The following is a 14455-nucleotide window of genomic DNA, read 5'->3' as shown; positions in this document are numbered from 1 at the left end:
GAATCATTGAGAACTTTTTTTTCTGGGCAAGATTTGAACAGGAGCATTGGTTGGCATGTTGGCACCATTGGTCAACAAAACTTCTCTCCATGATCCTTGTTAAACAGCTGCTACCTCCATTCATTCGTAGCTTTCCGGGACCCAACACATTGGCACTTTAAATGAGAAAGTCCTGCTATAGGAGCTTCAGACAGTGATTTTCTAGAGGAAGTTTCTTGGGTGAAGCATGATTTCCTACCAGACCTTGCACAAAAGTGTTTTTCACTAAGTAATGGGATTATGAGTTTGGACAGGAGCAAGCTGACTAGAAAACACAAAACTCATATATTCAAGGAAATGTCACATGACAATCCATGGTTGGTTTGTGCACCAAGAGGAAGTGTGCATCCCTATGTGGGAGCCAGAGCCAGAGCCAGGACGTATTCTACTACATCCACATGATTAGTTTCCCGGAGCAAAGGGTGGTAATGAACCTATGCAGATGTAGACACCTGTCCATGCAGCAAGTTGGTAAATCTGGGAATGCTCCTTTCTACATCATATACAGAAACTGAAGAAGGCTAAGTAACTCATTACTTACTCCATCTATTTCTCAAAATTCTTCTTTGTTTATCAATTCATTTATTTAATAAATATTCATTGAGTCTTTGCAGTGTGTCAAGCACCTGCTAGGTACTGAAGAGTTTTGTAAAACATACAGAAAAAGCTGAAGTTAGAGTGTAACAGACTCAGAAAGAGGACAGTGACGTGCAAGGTTGGGAGGCACTAGGAATAATGCACAGAAGCTATGTGCACGGCTCTGGAGCTAGACACCAATGATGGGCCAGTTTCTTCCCAAGGCTCAGAGGGAAGATGAGATTTCCCAAGGTCTGACAGTATGAGGCAAAGCCTGGACTTTAGCTGAGGTCTGCCTTGGGCCAGAGCTTCCCCTCTTTCCCGTATTCCCACCTCTATTCATGCAGCCTCTTACTCAACTCCTCAGCCAACTGCCCCTCTAGAATCCCTTCCACACTCTATTAGCAGCTTGGAGGAGAAACTGTTATTAGTACTTCCAAAATCTTCTTTGTTTTAATGAAAATTTTATTATCTAGTTTTACTAAAAATGCTCACAGAGAAATTATTTCTGACTTCATTCATGTATAAATAGAAGGTAGGTAAAACCCCTTTTTATCTATCCAATTGGTAATCATTTAAGACTGTTTCTTAATATTCAAGGTGGCATGGATTTGGAAAAGTTATGCATGGAAATATTGTAGATAAGAGTGTAAACTTATGCACAATTTCTAGAAGAAATTTCAGCAATTTAGATCACCATAAAATTGTTTCCCTGTCAGCCAACAACTCTGTTTCAAGGGCTATCTCCTACAGGGATAATTGGGCAAATAGTCCAGCGAGTCTACCCAGGTGCGTTATGGTATTGCTTAAAATTGTAAAAATATCAGGAATCAGCAGTTTATATCAAGAGGAGATAAATTGAGTAAATTATTTAACTTCTTTCCATGAATACCATGAATTCATACAAGGTGAGGAACACATACATCTTGAAAATGGAGTTGTTTTAAAGAAATCCTCTCCCAAATTCTTTTAGTAAGAGAACATCTAATTTCAGCTGGAGAAATGCTGGGTTAGTGTAATGACTACACTTTCAAACTTGCTTTGCAGGTGTGTGTGGTCATGGCACTAAATTCTGGGCAATATAAAGTGAGAGAGAGAATTTAAAATGTGTCTATGCTATGCACAAATAGTACTGCCTTCCAACACATCTCTCCCCATCCTTTTAACTGGAGGGTGGGGTAGCCACAGCCACCTTGCACTTTGACAAGGACAGTATCATTTGGGAGGCAGAACAACAAGCTAGAAGGACCTGGGCCACAGTGCAGCTCTGGCATGCCCACTCACATGGTCATGCATGAAGGCAATTCTCTATTGCTCCTTTATGCCACCCTATTTGGGGGCCATTTGTTGTAGTAGCCCAGTCTGTATTTTAAATAATGCAGAGAGTGGGTTCCTAAATATAGGGTGGAATGGCTTGATAGATGGGTAGGTATTTGGAATGCATAAGCGTGTTAGATGAGTGGTGGAAGGTGGTTAGGCAGATAGATTAGGTAGCCTTAGAGAGAGTCCATCAGAATGTTAAAATAGTGACCACCTATGGATGTTGTGCTCTCAGCTATTCCTGGTTTCTTGGTTATGTTTGTCCATGTTGCATGACATCTTGACATCATAGTATGTTGAAAATCTAAACTATTTCATATGGGGGGGGGAAGAGAATATGTGAATCTATCTTCAAAGAGGGCTCTATGTTAGAGTTGAGAATACTAAAAAGAAAATGATCCAATCTGAAGATTATCCAGAGAGACATCCCCCCTAAAGGCTTTGAGCAACGGCACAATGTTGGCCCAGGAGCACAGGCCCTCACGGCAGCTGTCCAAGGGGGAGAAGTGTCAGGCTCCTTGCTCCTTTTCACACCCTGGGGAAATTGCAGTGGCTTATACAGCAGCAACACAATATGCTATTTTATCAGTAGACAGCAATCCATAAATCAAGTTATTTTCAAATAATTATTTTAAGTTTATGGAAGTATGCTTTGGTTCATGAAGTACAACTAAAACTGTCTCTAGGCAGGTGTGACTTCAAATTTTCTTTCTTTCTTTCACACATCAGGGTAAAGATTCACCCAGCACACACCTTGAATTGCAAGGCTAATGAAATGGTGGGAAAGATATGATTATGAAGAACTCTCTTCCTCTTCAAATGTATTTTGTTAGATCCTAAAGATTCAAAACAACCTTGAACCAAAAGAGCAATGCTAGAGATATCACAATGCCTGATTTCAAATATGCTACAGAGTCGTCGTAACAAAAGCAGCATGGCACTGCCCCAGAAACAGACACATTGACCAGTGGAATGGAACAGAAGACACAGGACAAACCCAGGCAGCCACATCCATCTGGATCCTGACGAAGGTGCAAAAAACATACATTGGAAGGAGATAGCCTCTTCAACAAATAGTGCTAGACACTGGTCATCCATGTGGAGGTGACTAAAATTAAATCCTATCTCTCACTGCACAAAAGTCAACTAAATATGGACTGAAGACCTAAACATAAGACCCCAAACTAGGAAACTGCTAGAAGAAAACACAGGAGAAGCACTTCAAGAGGTAGGCGCAGGCAATGACTTCCAGAACAGGGCTCCAGTAGCTCAGGAAATAACAGCAAGCACCAATGAATGGGGCGGCATCAGATTTAAAAACTTCGGCACAGCACAACACAGTGAAGACAGAGCCTGCAGAATGGGAAAAATCTTTGCCAGTTCTTCTTCTGACAGGGCACTCACATCCAAAATACACAGAGAACTCAGAAAGCCTCACACCAACAAAACAAAACTAAGCAAAACAAACAACCCAATGAATATCAGTAGGCAAATGAACTGAGCAAACACTTCTCAAAAAAAAAAAAAAAAAGAACTACAAACGGCCAATAATTATATGAAAAAAAGCTCCACATCTTTAGCCATTAGGTAAATGCATATCAAAATTACATTGAGATGCCATCTCAACTGTCAGAAGAGCTGTCATCAAGATACAATAAACGATGCACATGCTGGCAAGGACATGGGGGAAAGGGACCCTTATACACTGCCGGAGCAAGGTGTAGTTAGTTCAGCTACCGCAGAAATCAGTATTTTTAGTTTTCCTCAGAAAACTAAAAATAAAACCATCCTATGACCCAGCTACTCCTCGGCACATACCCGAAGGAATTAAAGTCCCAGACGCTAGATAACTGCATTCCCACAGCCGTTGCCACACAATTCACAGCAGCCAAGTTGCAGAAGGAACATGGATGCCCATCAATGGATAAACGGATAAAGAAAATGTGGTGTCTCTATACTCAGTGATGCGTTCTCAGCCACAGAGAAGAAACCGGATCATTTGCAGGAAAATGGATGTAACGGGAGATCATAAGACAACTCAGAGTGGCAAGTGCCACATTTTTCCTAACTGTGGGGTCCAGGACGGAAGTAAAACATAAGATCTCTGGGAAGACTATCACGGAAGAGGAAGGGTGACAGTATAACAGGGTCCCTTCAGGCTCCGATACACACCTTGCTGCTCCACGAGGCTTATTTTCAAACTCGTGCCAGTTTTTGCTTTCCTTCCCTAACACAGGGTGAAAGTAGACTAACACTTGTCCATCCAGGTTCATCTATCATGTCCCCCACTGCATGGAAGAGTGTCCCTGCCCACAAGAGTAAAGAAGCCCCCATCTCGGGCCCTGGAGCAAGGGCGCCCCCGTGGACACCTGATGGACACTGATTAATTATATCTGCTGATAACGTGTGGAGCCGGGCCCTTGTTTTCCTCTTTTAAAAGCCCCAGGGTGTCCTGACAATTAGAATCACAGCCTCTGGGACAGGAGTGCCCAATGTTTCTCCTTTGTTAGCAAATCACTGAACTTTTTCCTTTTTCCCAAACCTTGTCCTCACTATTGGAACAGCAATGGAGACGCGGACTGAGTTTCTGTATCAGGGTAGGGTAGGTGATGGGGGTGGATATCATCAAAGGATGTCATTTGCAGGTACCAATATGCTACAATGAAACCCGTTATTCTATGTAGTTTCTTGAAATTTGCAAGGTGAGTTTAATAAGACATATTAAGTACTCTGTGCAGGGTCTGGCACATAGTGCTGATATTATAGTAAATCTTAATAATTATTATCTTTAAAACTTTCAGTGTTGGTTTAGAAATTCCACTTTGGGGAGTCTACGTTCCTAAAATAATCTGAAACAGGGAGAAACTTTATACACAAAGATGTTCAGTGCAGGATGGTTGATATTGGGAACAATCTAAAATCTACCCAAAAGTCCAACCACCGCTAAGGAAATGCTCATGTTCACAGATCGCACAGCCAGTGCTAATGCCTGCTGGAGTTTGTCATTCCATGGAAAGCATTTTATATTCAGTAAAACTGGAAAGGAGAGAAGGTTTTAGCAGCTTTCTGTCCTCGATTCCTTCACCATCTCTTCTTCAGCAGATGGATCCCTTATGGTGCCGTTCCCACCTTGCTGCTTCTCTGTTCAAGACTACAGCTTCCTTTTTATTCAGAGGGAAACTTGGAAATCCTTGAGCAGGCTATAAACTCCCACGTGACCTGCAGCATCCTCTGCACCCCACCCTCGCCTATTGAGTTCATTCCCCATGACTCTCGACCTGGATCACCTGCTCCAGACACACTGGACCTTTGCCCTCCACCACCTGAACATCCGCCCTTGTTTCCTTGGAGATTCTCCTGCTACCCTGCACACAGCAGCAGCTCTGCCCTATAGCTCTCTTGCCCTTCCCCTGCTTCTTTGTCCTTATGGTCTGGCAGTCAGTCCTGTGCATTTCCAAATTATTCACTTACTCTCTGTCCCCGTCTCTTAGCTCTGGAGAGCAGGGATGTGTCTACTTTGGGTGCCTGAACACCTGCAAAAGTGCTTGGGTCATAGTATGTGCTCAATAAAGAATTTGTTGAATGCATGAAGTAGTGGGAATAATTTTACTTCTATTTTTTAAAATTCTGTAAATATAAGGATCATGGATACACTCTTAATTAAAAAAAAAAAGATAAAACAAGTCTCCATTTAATAGCAGTCTCTAATCCAAACTACAGACTCCAGAAATTGCTGATCTGGTGTCCAGATCCCTACAATGTTTTCATCAATAATGCTGGATTCTATGTGTCGCTTTGTAATTTTTTCCCTTTTCTCTTCTTTTTGTTTCTTGCAGTGCCAAGGAGCAAACAGGGCTTCACATAGGCAAGGCAAGTGCCCTACCAGGGAACTGCGTTCCCAGCCCCTGCGACCTTCTTTTTCTAACTCAAAGTTTCTGGGACATTTTTCGATGCAGAGGAAACATCTGGCCACACCCACTCATCTGCGGGTTGTCTGTGGCTGTTTTCCAAAGCTCGATCACACATAGCCCATCTTCCTGATGACAGATGGTCACGCTGTTCCCTGATGGTGCTGTGTGAACCTTGTCTTTGCCCCTTTGTGCACACACAGCCATTCCTCTACAGTAAAACCAAGCAAGTAACTTTCTGGGACAATGAATGTGAATATATTTAAACACAAAAGATCTCACTGTATTTTCCTACCTTACAACAAAGGGCGGGGGACATGTTTAAAAGGGCACAAGAGAAACTGGAGACACGGTGAGTCTTGCAGCGGGCTCCACCCACCTGATAAGTCGTTGGTGCGGTTGTTTAAGCAGTAGCAGTACCTCGTGGGGAATCGGGCCCGGTCCACTGTCTTCAGGTTAGAAACTGGGAAGAGAAGCCATCACACAGTGGCCTGACACCGGCTGGCCTTCCCCACCAGGAGCACCACTGGGAAGGGCCAGCGGCACTCACTGTTGTAAATGGCCACTGAAAACTTGTGGAAGGCGAAGGAGCTGTAGGAGGTGATGCTCAGCAAGGAGAAGAACTTCTTGCTGTCTGTCCAGAGGTGGAGATGAAAACACAGAACATAATAGTATTTAAACACTATACGTGAGCAGATAGACAGTAAAATTAATGCGTAATAAGCCAATGATGAAAGTGGACACAAATAATAAAACAACAAAGACCAAACGACCGGCTGCCGCCCGCCTTCCCCTGGCTCTGCTGTCTTTCTGAAGCCACGGCGACTCTTTGAGTAGGAATCCCAAGCGTAGTTCCCTGAGGCTGCTGTCACCAATTCCCTCAAACATGGTGGCTTTGAACAGCAGAAATTTGTGCTGCCACAGTTCTGGAAGACTAGGGAGGTGGGTGTGCCCAGGATTCTGAATTTTAACAAGTGCCTGAAGTAAACTTTTATTGGTGACTGTGACCCACCAGGGTAGTGGCGGGGACAGTAGAACTGAGGCCCATTCTGCCTCAGTTCCTGAGCACAACCCCTTAGGGCCTGATTCCATACACTAGGCGGGAAGCCCTGACCGTGTTCTGTGAGCTCCTTGGGATATGGGTTCTGCAATGGAGTCTGAATACGCAGGCACTCAGTTCCTCAAGGTTTTCTGATGGTAAGAATTACCAAAGGCATGTGCTAAGACTAAATGAACCAGAATCTCCAGGCTCAGGGTCTGGGAGCCACATATTTAATAGATGCTCCAGGTGTTTCTGATCATGCAGCAAGTGTGGAAAACCTTGGGTGAGCTCATGGGCTTGGGTTAAACCGACCTGAATTCCAGTCTGAATGGCAGGGGTGTGCCTGGGTGTCTGTGTCTGTGGAATGGGAGTGGGAGCGCCTTGTCGGGGGCTCTGTGGGTTAGATCAGGCATTGAAGAGGCTGAGCTCCTGAAGGTGATAGTCACAGCTTTTGATTCTGCAACATTCTGCAGAGCCTGGTGCAGGGCCTTGCAGGGGACAGGATGGGGTTAACAGGAGCTCCGGAGTGCAGCCTGACTTGCTGTCCACTGCTTCAGTCTCTCCAGAGTTGGCACGATGATCCATCACTCCCTGCTCTCGTACATGTCCCCAGGCAGCACTATCAATGGCAGCTCTGATGTGAGCCGCGTGAGGGCGGGCCATATCTTTGCGGCTAGAGCTTCACACATTGAGATGGGAATGGAATAAGCCCTCAAATAACGTTGAATAAGTAAATGACTAAGTGGGCAGGCATAAAGCCACCGCATTCAGTTGTGTCGTGTGTGTACTGCGCCATCCTAGGGAATGCCATGAACACAGACCTCAGTATTTGAATGAGGCTCTTCAGCTCCCTGGCCCTGCAGGGCTTCCCATTCTCTGCTTGTCATGGTCGCTGCCTACTTTACCTCTTCACCTCCCGGAATATGAGTCCTTCAGGACAGGGATCTTTGCTGGATTTGTTCACTGTTTTGGCACCAATACTTAGAACAGGGAGCACCTGGTACATGACAGGTGCTTCACAAATATTTATTGAATGAAGTGTTATATAGATAATGAAGTAAAGACTGGGCTTTGCTTTCCTGCTTTGCTTCATTTTAGCAGGTCCTACTTCTAGCCATCTACTTCCTAATTCTTATAATAGTAGATTCATATAGTCCCATTTATTAAGTATATACTATCTAAAAGAACATAGAAAGGAAGTTGATTGCAATGGTATTGTACGCACTCAGTAGGACTCATTATGCTTTAAGGAGAGAAATTCTGGATCACGCTAACTTATCTAATGGATAATTTTTGCTATTTATGGCTATAAGAGTTCTGTTTATGACTCCTGCCCATACAGCGTGTCTGGGGTGTAGTTAGCTTTCAGAATGCTGGTAGACTCCTACCTCTCACTGGCATTTTCAGTCTCCTTGTGGGTTGGACAGCACTCTGTATTCTCCCCGCCCCCAGCATGGAGAGACGGAGGCACAGTGGAGGGGTGTATCTGGCCCAGGTGGCAGACGGGTATAGAAGAGAAGGTGTAGAGGGTGCGGACAGCAGTCCTTACCTTTTAAAGCTCTACTCAGCATCCCGTTCACGAGCTCCGTCAGGTTCAGCGCCGACAGATCCACAGACCTGGCAGGGACCTCTGGAAGAGGTGAGAAGGCAAGGCTGCCGCCGGCTGTCCTCCACAGAGGCAGCCTCTCCTTTCTAACGGGCAGGCAGGCAGATGAACTTTCACTCTGGCTGGGGGCTGCACACGTGCCCAGTGCTAGGCACAGGGGGCTTGAAGACAAGGGGAGGTTTCTACCAGGAACTCAAGAGGCGACAGTCAACCACACACATGGTGACCAACATGGTGACCAAGTGAAGCCCCCAAACCCTCAGGATTGTTTCACCTCTGCCTTGGAGGGGCTTGGGGTTGGTGGGACACTTGTCACCTGCAACGGGAAGCCCAAAGGATATCACATGAGGTCTAGGTGGCTCTGAATTTGGAAATAAGTGCTCTGTGTGAAAGAGGGGTGTAAATCCTGATGGGCCACTGACATCACCGGAGAAGATTTGGTTTCAAAGTCCACGATTTTGATGCTTGGGCTCCGTCCTCAGAGCTCCAGGTTTCTTAGGTCATCAGTATGAAAAAGCAAAACCCCCAGGTATCAATGTGTGCAGCCACGTGGACAGACACTGCCGGGGGAAACCCCTCCTCTCCCAAGTGTTGCTTGAAACTGAGTGGACCTGGCAGCAACGGTGCTCCATGCTCCTCTTAATATTGCTGCAAGCCTAGTCTTCAACTTATACTAAATGCTCAGTTAACAATTAGAGATGCTGCTACCCTACTGTAAGGGAGGTTCAGGGAGCTGGTAGAATTCGCAGCAGCCCATATCTGTGTGAAGTGGTGGGGGGAGACTCACCAGTGTTAGCGAGAAACGCCACCCCCTTTTCCTTTCTCTCTTCTCTTCTAAGGACAGACACTAGGAAGGAAAAAGTTTTCATGACCGAAATGCAAGTCCCCATTCCCAGCCTCAGGGAGCTGGAGAAGTTGGAGCCCTGCTGTAGCTGGCCTCAGGCTCCGCAGTATAATAAGGTCCCTGGGGGAAACTGAGAAAGGCAGGTCCAGAGTCCTCTTGCAGGTACCCTCACTTCCTAATCTTAATCTCCCAGGGATGGGTGTGGCCTGCAAATCTACATCTTAATGAATATAAAAGATGATTACAACACAGAGATTCTAATCTACCCAACTCCTTAACTGGGTCAGGAAACTGAGCACAGCAAGAACTTGCCTTCACTGTGCCAACTGAGCAATGGTATCAAAGGGCTGAGAATCGACTTCCTAGAACTGCAGAGAAGAGGTCCCTCCAAAGCGTCAGGTTGCTTGTCTACTTGGCAAAGTTTGTGATGTCCAAGAAAATATCAAAGGAAAATTTGAAATGTCAAAAGCATTCATTCATCTATTCAACAGATACTCATGGAGGGCCTAGCAAGGTGCCAGGTGTTGGGTACAATGAGGTAAACTGGAAATAATTGTCTCTAGCTCGAGGAAGCTCCTGTCTGTGGCTTGGGCAGCAGGAGATTCACCTGTAATGACAGGTGAGAGATGTCAATACAGGGAACAGCAGGGTGCTGTCAGCACTCTTCTGAGCTCCCTGAGCTGGGGATGGAGAAGGCCTCCTGAGGAAATGACTGACCTGGAGGATCAGTTAGCTTGCATTAGAGGAGTTACTGCCACACTACATCTGCTACTGTCCTTGCTGCAGCCATAAGTAAACCTTAATGCTGGGCTGGGTTGTGTCTCAGCAGCAGAGCGCTCGCCTAGCACATTGGAGGCCCAGTTGGATCCTCAGCACCATATAAAAATAAATAAAGGTATTGTGTCCAACTACAACTAAAAAATAAAAAGTTAATGCTTATTTTCCACATACATTTAGATGGAGAGGGTGATTTATGTCCATTTTATAGATGGAAGAACCAAAGGCCCAGAGAGTCTGAAAGAGGTACCCAGCACTCCAGAGTAAGCCAGGGTGAGCCTAGTTACCTGTTGCTCCTGGGAGAGCCCCATCTTTCTCCTTATTAATGCCTCTGTTTCCAGACACTGAAATAAAAATTTTTATCAGGAAAATAGTATCCTGGAAGTGCAGCTTCATGTAATTTATCCATCTGAAGGGGGAGAAAATTGAGATGCATAAAAGTTAAGCCCACAGCCAGCTAGAGGCTAAGATAAAACCCTCTGCTTGTCCGTGCTGCTTCTACCTGATTTTTAAAAAAATTTCATTTTAGTGTGATAAGAACAATAAATACGAAGTCTACCCCCAACCACATTTTTCGGGCACAGTATGGTATCGTTAGCCATAGGCACTGTGTTGTACGGCAGAGCTCTAGAACTTCTTCATCTTGGAGATCTGAAACTTTATACGTGTTGAAGACAAACTCGGCGTCCTTCCTCCTCCATCCCCGGTGACCGCCTTTCTCCTCTCTGTGCCTGTGAGCCTCCCTCTTCCAGAGTCCTCATGCAAGGGCCCTGCTGTGACTGGCTTATTCCATGGAACACTGTGTCCTCAGAATTCATCTGTGTTGTTGCAAAAGGAAGGATTTTCTTCTCTCAAAATTGAATCATATTCCATTCTACGTAAAGGCCACAAGTTCTTTATCCATCCCTCCACCGATGGCTAGGTAGCCTGTGCCCTCCTGCTTTTCAAGTATCCTACTGAAGCGGAGGTCAGGTCGACTTTTGCCTGCTTACACCATTGTGGCTTTTTACCAGTTATCAAAGTTTTTTTGGTTAAATACCAGATATTCTGGGGTTAGAGACACATGGGGGCTATGAATTCCCTTTCCCCTAACGTGGCTTCCAGAGGTAGAGGGGCTATGTTACAACAAAAGGAACTTTGAGACGGACATAAATTATTAAGCAGGTCAAGCTGTCAAATGACTTGTTCACTGGCTTGGAAGAGTCCAGCTCTGTCTCCTCAGGATCTCTGAGTAGCACTGTACCTGCACAGTCTGCCCTGGAGCAGCCCCTGAGATCTGGGGGGGCACCCCCAGACCTGCTGGCTACCCACCCAGCAGCAGCAGCCTCTGTGCAGGGTACAGGGCTACTGAGGGCTGCTGCCTGGCATGATGCCCACACTTTTCTGCCACCGTGCTCAGCCTGGTTCAGTCTTTCTGACCATAATTCATTCATTCATTCTCTCTCTCTCTCTCTCTCTCTCTGTCTCTCTCTCTCTTTCTTTCTCTTTTATTATTAGTTTGCTATTTTAAGTAAATAAACCTACTCACATTGTTTTTACTTCCATAAATTTAGGTGTATTCTCATTGATTTGATAGTAATAATTTTAGATTTAATAGAATCTAATAAAGCATACATGATTCCTGCAAAATAATCTCTCAGAAATAAATGGAATGGCTTCAAGGAGTCCATCCCATCTTCTAGAATTCGTACTTATGGACTATGCCTATGAAAATAAATATTAAATTAAAATTATGCCAAAATTATTATATTTTCTGACCATAATTCTTGAACAGACTCCTTTTACTTAAAAAAAATTATGCCTAGCACTCCTTTTTCTAATTGCAAATCCTTGGGTGGATTTTAGTAACACTATTTGAAGTGTGAACTAAATACCCCTGGAGCACAAATTATGGAATAAGATGTTATACAGAAGCATTTTTCAAATAAATTTCTGGATATATTATATAAATTCATTATTCTATTCTATTTTTGGATAAAAAAGCCACCTTGGGGAATGGGTAGCTCAGTGGCGGAGTGCTTGGTTAGCATGTGGGAGACCCTGGGCTCCATCCCCAGCATCTCCAAACCACAAGCAGACAGTGGTGTCTTTACAACGGAAGGTACCTGACACATCTCATGCTTCTTCACACTGAGTATTTTATCACCTCTCATCCTTTATGATTACCTACAGAACAGGAACTGTGTTCTCATTTGAGGAGGAGAAAATTGGAAGTTCAATAGGGTTAACATTCATGAAAAATGATCCTGCTTGTTCACATATTGGTGCCTCTGGCATCCTTAGGGAAAGGGGAGGAGTGGGCTGGGGAAGCGTCTTATCTTTATATACCTTTGTACCTTGTGTAATTGAATTATGTGAGTGTTCTAACTAATTAAAGATAAAAATTTAGAAAATTAAAAGTAACTTTCATGACTGTCCCACGAAAAAAGCATATAAAATCATTTGCTTATTTATCAAAAATTTAGGTCAGGCTTGGTGGCTCACGCCTGTAAGCCCAGTAAGTCTGGATGCTGAGGCAGGAGGATCAGAAGTTCAGGGTCAGCCTGTCAACTTAGAGACACTCTGTGTCAAAATAAGAAAAAATAGGAAGAGAGCATTGCTCCCTGACTCTGTTCCGTACCGTGCCAGGTATTCGTCATCTCTGCACAGCCAATTTCATACCATCACAAAGGAAAGGCAAAGAGAGATGAAACTATTACGAAGGTGATGATGGCCAGTGACAATACTTCCCTTTATAAAACCCTCTGTCACTGGTGGAATGTCGGATTGGTCTTTGTGATTTCATAAGATTGTGAGAGAATCCAAGTATCCAACAAGCCATAAGGTCAGCTGCCGCCCTTGGGAATGACGACGGTGACTGTCAGTGTTAGCTGCAGACTCAGTCTCCGGCCATGGAGAGAGAAGGGAGGCACAGAGGGTCATGGAATTTGCCCAAGAATGGTGAGCGCAGGAGGAGACCCTGCCCGTTTACCTGTTATAGGTAGGAAGGTCATTCCTTTTTCTTTCTTGGATTCTCCCTTAACGCCAGACACTAAAGTAAAAAATGTTTCATGAGAGAAATTATTACCCAGAGGTAACATCAGAGAGAATTTAAATTGAATTGCCCATTTTATAGATGAGAAAATTGTGATCTGCTTAAAATCCCACATGTAGTCTGCTCATTCGTCCATTCATTAGCCATCAAATACTTAGTGACGAACTGTTAGAACACCATTGAGCCCCAGGGTCTGCTCAGTGTTGTGAGTGGGGACTGTGAGTGGGGACAGCAGGAGCCGGATCTCATGTCGGTGACCCGGAGGCCTTCCTGTGTGTGTGTGTGTATGTGTGTGTGTGTGTGTGTGTGTATGTGTGTGTGTGTGTTAGTGTGTGTGTATGTGTGTGTGTGTGTATGTGTGTGTGTGTATGTGTGTGTGTGTTAGTGTGTGTGTGTGTATGTGTGTGTGTGTATGTGTATGTGTGTGTATGTGTGTGTATGTGTGTGTGTGTTAGTGTGTGTATGTGTGTGTGTGTGTATGTGTATGTGTGTGTGTATGTGTGTGTGTTAGTGTGTGTGTGTATGTGTGTGTGTATGTGTGTGTGTGTGTGTGTTGGGGAGGGGGTATTAAGCCTTGACTTGAAGGATGAGTCGTGTTCGGGTAGGATTTAGCTGGCCGAGAGGGCCTTCCATGGGCAGGGTAGTATAGCCAAAGGCCTGCAGTGGGCACATCACTTTGAAGAACTGACAGAAGGCCAAGGTGATGGAGACCGTGGGAAAAAAGAGGCGGGGATTTGTAGGAAGGGGTAAAGGTAAGAAAAGAAGGGCCGGTGGAGCACCTGGGGCTCAGGACAGTCCCCTGAAGTAGGGCGTCACTGAGTGATGTTTGGGGAGTGAAGGAGAGAAATGGGAGGAGGAATCAAAACATAAAAACCAAAATGGACTTACAGTGGCCATTTTGATCAGATTCATTTAGGGTTAGGGTTGAAACACTGGCTGCTGAGATTCTCAAAGCACAATGAATACCCAAATTTCCTATATAGAGCAGATACTTCTGGAACTGCCCAGACCTACCTGTGTTCCCGAGGGACAGGACACAGACAAGTCCCATGCACAGCCTTAGTGGGGGCCCATGCAGCAGGAAGCTTGGCATGTTGTGATCCTCTGGCCACCTGGAAGCAGACAAGTTGGCACTTAGAGGGAATAGGGTTGAATATTAAAAATATGGATGCAGAATGTACTTCAAGATCAACACATGGGGAGTCATTAGAATAACAATCTGAAAAAGGCTTTGAAGTTGTTAGTATAGGTTGGGTTAAGCTGAGATAACAATATTAACCCCATTATTGTCTCAGCTTAATTCAACAAC

At 44.7% G+C, this 14455-nt stretch overlaps 1 protein-coding gene across 1 annotated transcript in view; it reads right to left on the bottom strand.

Moving 5' to 3' along the window:
- Hhla1 (HHLA1 neighbor of OC90) overlaps nt 1-14239 on the bottom strand; it is a 32670-nt gene extending 18431 nt beyond the window's left edge. Inside the window, exons 1-6 of the mRNA XM_078016700.1 lie at nt 14161-14239; nt 13084-13143; nt 9279-9338; nt 8435-8515; nt 6394-6477; nt 6223-6306 (exon numbers count right to left, since the gene is read on the bottom strand). Of these exons, the coding sequence (XP_077872826.1) occupies nt 6223-6306; nt 6394-6477; nt 8435-8515; nt 9279-9338; nt 13084-13143; nt 14161-14239 (448 nt within the window). The remainder of the gene's footprint in view (nt 1-6222; nt 6307-6393; nt 6478-8434; nt 8516-9278; nt 9339-13083; nt 13144-14160) is intronic.
- Between the last annotated feature and the right edge of the window lie 216 nt (nt 14240-14455).

Source organism: Ictidomys tridecemlineatus, chromosome 7 (assembly GCF_052094955.1).
Source record: "Ictidomys tridecemlineatus isolate mIctTri1 chromosome 7, mIctTri1.hap1, whole genome shotgun sequence".
In the NCBI taxonomy this organism is placed as follows: Eukaryota; Metazoa; Chordata; class Mammalia; order Rodentia; family Sciuridae; genus Ictidomys; species Ictidomys tridecemlineatus.
Note: the sequence above shows the minus strand (reverse complement) of the source record. Positions and strands in the feature narration are given on the sequence as shown.